Below are 4,125 nucleotides of genomic sequence, written 5' to 3'. Positions count from 1 at the left end.
TAATTTTCTTGACCTTTACCAACTTGGTCAGCATCTCTTCTATGCTTGATTCTGCATCTCTTCTGCCAGATGGAATGTATTGATCCCCCTTCTTTCTATAGTTATCCTTCTTTCTCCAGTCATCATATTGGTACCTACTATAGTTTTTGTATCTGTCGTAATAGTACTGACCTTAGTTCCCTTGCCATTTGGCTCAGAAACCCATCAACTGATGATCTAGATAGTTTGCTTCCTCCTCTAATTCAGTCTTGTATGCTTTGGAAAATGAACTCTATGATCTCACTGCGTTCACTTTCTCAAAACTTTCTTCTGAAACTACTTTTCTAGTAACCCAAGATCAGCTCTTAGAAGCATAATCTCTTGCTCTACTGAATCATAAGCTTTTCTCAGGTCGCAGGAGGTACCAATAGCATATGTACCAAATCCCCTCTTAGCCTCTTGTGTTTTCCACCCTCGGTTACTGAGAGAGATCTAATCTAGCATCTTCAAAGCTTCCTCTCAATGTAGTCTTATAAAAGCTCCTTTGGAGATGGTGTCCGCCATGGCTCAGGAACCAATTTCTAGGCGCTGTAAAATATGTCCAATAGGTTTGTCCTTGACATTCGATGGTTGGCAACTATACTTAACTTCTTATTAAACCTGAACTATGCCTCATGCAAATATTCTGACTGTATCTACCTGAAATTATAGATCTCGTCCTTAAGAAGCAACATCCTGGATAGAGCAAAGAACCAGTTTTAGAATTGCCTGCGCAACTCATTCCATATAGTGATAGATCTTCTTGGCAGTTCCCCTAGCCATAAAGATGCTTCACCTATAAGTGAGAAAGGGAACAACCTCAGTCTAAGAGCTTCTTGATCTACCCCTAAATTTGTATACCAACTCAATGTACCCTAAGTTTTCATCATCATCCATGTACGACTGCATATACTGATATGCTGGGATCACTTGAGGACGACCTCTTCTAACTCTATTCTGGTTTTCACCGAGTGCTACTCGATGATATACTTCTTATCTTTGCTGAGCAAGCTCTACCTTCCTAGCTATCCACTGATCTTCATTTGCTCCCCTTCTCTCATTAGTAGCTTATGCTTAGAGCACCCCTATCTTTTAATCAAAAATATCCTGTACTCCATCGGGAGGAGGGAAAGATAGATCATCATGAATCCCTTCAGGAATATCAACTCTTTTTGGTTCCATCATCTTACTAGGAGATTTTAGGATCCTCTCTGGATTTGAATTCATTGAGAGAAAGGGATTGCATCTACTCCACGTGCTAGGCATACACCACTATATACCCAAATAAGAATAAAAAAAAAATGAAAACCCAAAACTTGCAAAAACTTCAATTCACAAATCAACACTATATTCCCCGATAATGGCACCAAAATTTGATAACGCCCAAGATACACCTTCACTTTAAAGATTATGCGGTTACTTTCAAATATAGTAACCCAACAAAGGTTTGGGTTGATTCCCAAGGGAATACATGGAATCGTGGCTCTTAGTTGTTGTAACCAAGGGGCAAAACTAGGAAAGTAAATAGGGGGATTTGAGTAGTAATATCAAACAAATGGCGTATATCAACTTCGTTGTAATCAGTTGTAAGTGAGCAATATGATTGTGTTCCCCCATGGCTTTTCAACTCCGTAGGCTTATCGTTCTTTATTAAACCAACTCGATACCTTACATGCAGATTTAACAAGTTATGTACCATCAATAATCTTTTAGATGAGCTGACAGATTTTATCCTTTAACTTTTGAGTCTCAGAATATTGCCTTATGAACCCTTATCTTGATCCTTATTAACTATTTCCTTTTGAGTCTCTAGTTATTAGATGACAATTACCATCTTACTTAGATAATACCTAGTAGCGTGGATCTACAGTAAAATTTAAATTACAATTGTAATTATATTTTCATAGTTACTAATCATTCAATAATCTACACGGGATCCTAACATTTTCAACCTCTAAGACAGCTATTAAAGTAAGGATAATACAATGCATACATGGGTATTATTTCAGAACAACTATAGAACTTCCCCTACTTCATCAATCCGCCAGGGTTTTTATAACCCAAGCTAAGGGTTTTTAGCCGCTCATGCTTGTGAAGTAATCAACAACATTCATGATTGAAAGCCTAAGATAAAATCATAATAATCACAAGTAAAAACCCAAAATTGTGGACCCTATAGTTATATAGATTAAGGATGATGTGGTCAGCAAAAAATTATGGCTTTTGAGATTGGGGAAGATGGCATTCTGATATATCAAGGAAGATTGTGTTCTCTTGATGTTAATGGGCTTTGAGAAAGGATCTTGGCCGAGGCTCATAATTCTAAATATATGGTTCATCTAGGTTTAACTAACATATACCATGTCCTAAAAAAGATCTATTGGTGGAACAATATGAAAAGATATATAGTGAATTTTATGGCGAAGTATATGATTTGTCAACAAATTAAGGTAGAACACTTGAATCCTGGTGGCATTTCTTAAGAGATAGAGTTTCCTATATGAAAGTGGGATGTAATAAATATGGATTTCATTATGGGTCTTTTGTGGCCTTGGAATTTGTATGATTCCATTTTGGTCATTGTTGATAGGATGAATAAGTCTGCTTATTTCTTGCCAGTGAGGACTAACTACTCAAGAGAGGACTATGACAAGTTGTTTATTCATGAGATTATCAATTTTCATAGAGCACCTGTGTCCATCATTTGAGACTGAGGTTCATAGTTTACTTCTTATTTATGGTATTTGTTTTATAAAGGTTTGGATACTCGGGTGAACCTTAGCGTGACTTTCTTCCCTTAAGGTCCTGTGTGATCAATTTTAAGGAAATTAAGGTTTATCACTTTCCTCTCATTGAATTTATGAACAATAATAGATATCATTTAGGTATTCAGATGGCTCCTTTTGAGGCTCTTTATGGTAGGATATATACGCCTCCTATTAAATGGTTTGAGGTTGGTAAGACTAGGTTTTTTAGTCTTGACTTTTCTCACCAAGCCATGGATAAGGTGACGGTGATAAGAGAAAGGCTTAAGACTGGTAAAAGTCACCAAAAGGCTTATGTGGATATGTGGCAAAAGGAGTTGGAGTTGGAGTTTGAGGTTAGTAATTGGGTGTTCTTGAAAGTTTCTCCTACGAAAGGAGTGATGAGGTATGGGATGAAAGGGAATATTAGTCTTTGTTATATAAGTCCGTATCAAATTGTAAGAAGAGTTGGGAATTTTGCTTATGAGTTGGAGTTGCCCATGAGTTTGGCTTCTATTCATCCTATTTTCTATGTGTCTATATTGAAGAAGTGCGTGGGTGATCCTTCTTTAATTGTTCCTATGGAGGATGTTGGTAATTTGGATTCCTTGTCCTATGAGAAAGTCTTGGTGAAGATTTTGGATAGGGAAATTCTTAGGTTGAGAACTAAAGATGTGGCTTCAATGAAGGTACTTTGGAGAAATCAAAAGGTTGAAGAAGCCACATGGGAAGCTCAAGATGATATGAGGGCTAAATATCTATTTTTGTTCCTCGGGTTGGATGAAGATGTTTAAGGTATGCGTTCTTTTATTTTAACTATATTTTGAATTTGTTCTTAGTTCTGGATATATTCATTCTTATTTTTCTGCCAAGAGGTGTCCTAACTCCTAATTCGGGGATGAATGATCCTAGGAGAGAGGGGGATAGGTCAATGTAACACCCCATCTTTTGGACTCTGAGATTTTATTACAATATTAAATACTGCTCTATTAATGACTCACATGATGAGTCATTATCAGTCGTCAGGAGTTGTATAGTGCCAGTCGTTGACTGACCAGTAAAGTGTGCCTAGATTTTTATCTTGATCACAACTTATCTCCCATGAGTCATAGGGTAAGTTCACACGTCGTGGTAAGGGACTCGTGACAATAATAGTGAAGGTGCCCAAAGTTTCTGCATAGGCCACAAGTCCAAGCAATGACTCATGACCAGTCATCACGAGTCATTACCCGACCCATAATGACTGGCAACTGTTGTCCTACATATTTTTATTGAGGTCATTTTTGTCATTTTCTCCCATCCAACTATTATTCCATGACTTATAACACCTCAAGGGTCCCTTTTTACATCGATCATCAAATCA

At 37.2% G+C, this 4,125-nt stretch overlaps 1 protein-coding gene across 1 annotated transcript; it reads left to right on the top strand.

Moving 5' to 3' along the window:
- Positions 1-3,016: 3,016 nt before the first annotated feature.
- Positions 3,017-3,556, top strand: LOC107841322. The gene is made up of 2 exons (XM_047396331.1): positions 3,017-3,118; positions 3,311-3,556. Exons 1-2 carry the CDS (start codon positions 3,017-3,019, stop codon positions 3,554-3,556), a joined length of 348 nt encoding a protein of 115 aa, XP_047252287.1.
- The last annotated feature ends 569 nt before the right edge of the window (positions 3,557-4,125 follow it).

The sequence above is a fragment of the Capsicum annuum genome, chromosome 9 (genome assembly GCF_002878395.1).
Source record: "Capsicum annuum cultivar UCD-10X-F1 chromosome 9, UCD10Xv1.1, whole genome shotgun sequence".
In the NCBI taxonomy this organism is placed as follows: domain Eukaryota; kingdom Viridiplantae; phylum Streptophyta; class Magnoliopsida; order Solanales; family Solanaceae; genus Capsicum; species Capsicum annuum.
This window is presented reverse-complemented; position numbering and strand designations above follow the sequence as displayed.

Excerpts from the sequence above, each read along its gene's own strand:
- LOC107841322 (XM_047396331.1), top strand. The coding sequence starts at position 3,017 with ATGGATAAGGTGACGGTGATAAGAGAAAGGCTTAAGACTGGTAAAAGT. Across the intron at positions 3,119-3,310 it reads AGTTGGAGTTGGAGTTTGAG|AAGTGCGTGGGTGATCCTTC; the intron begins GTTAGTAATTGG and ends TCTATATTGAAG.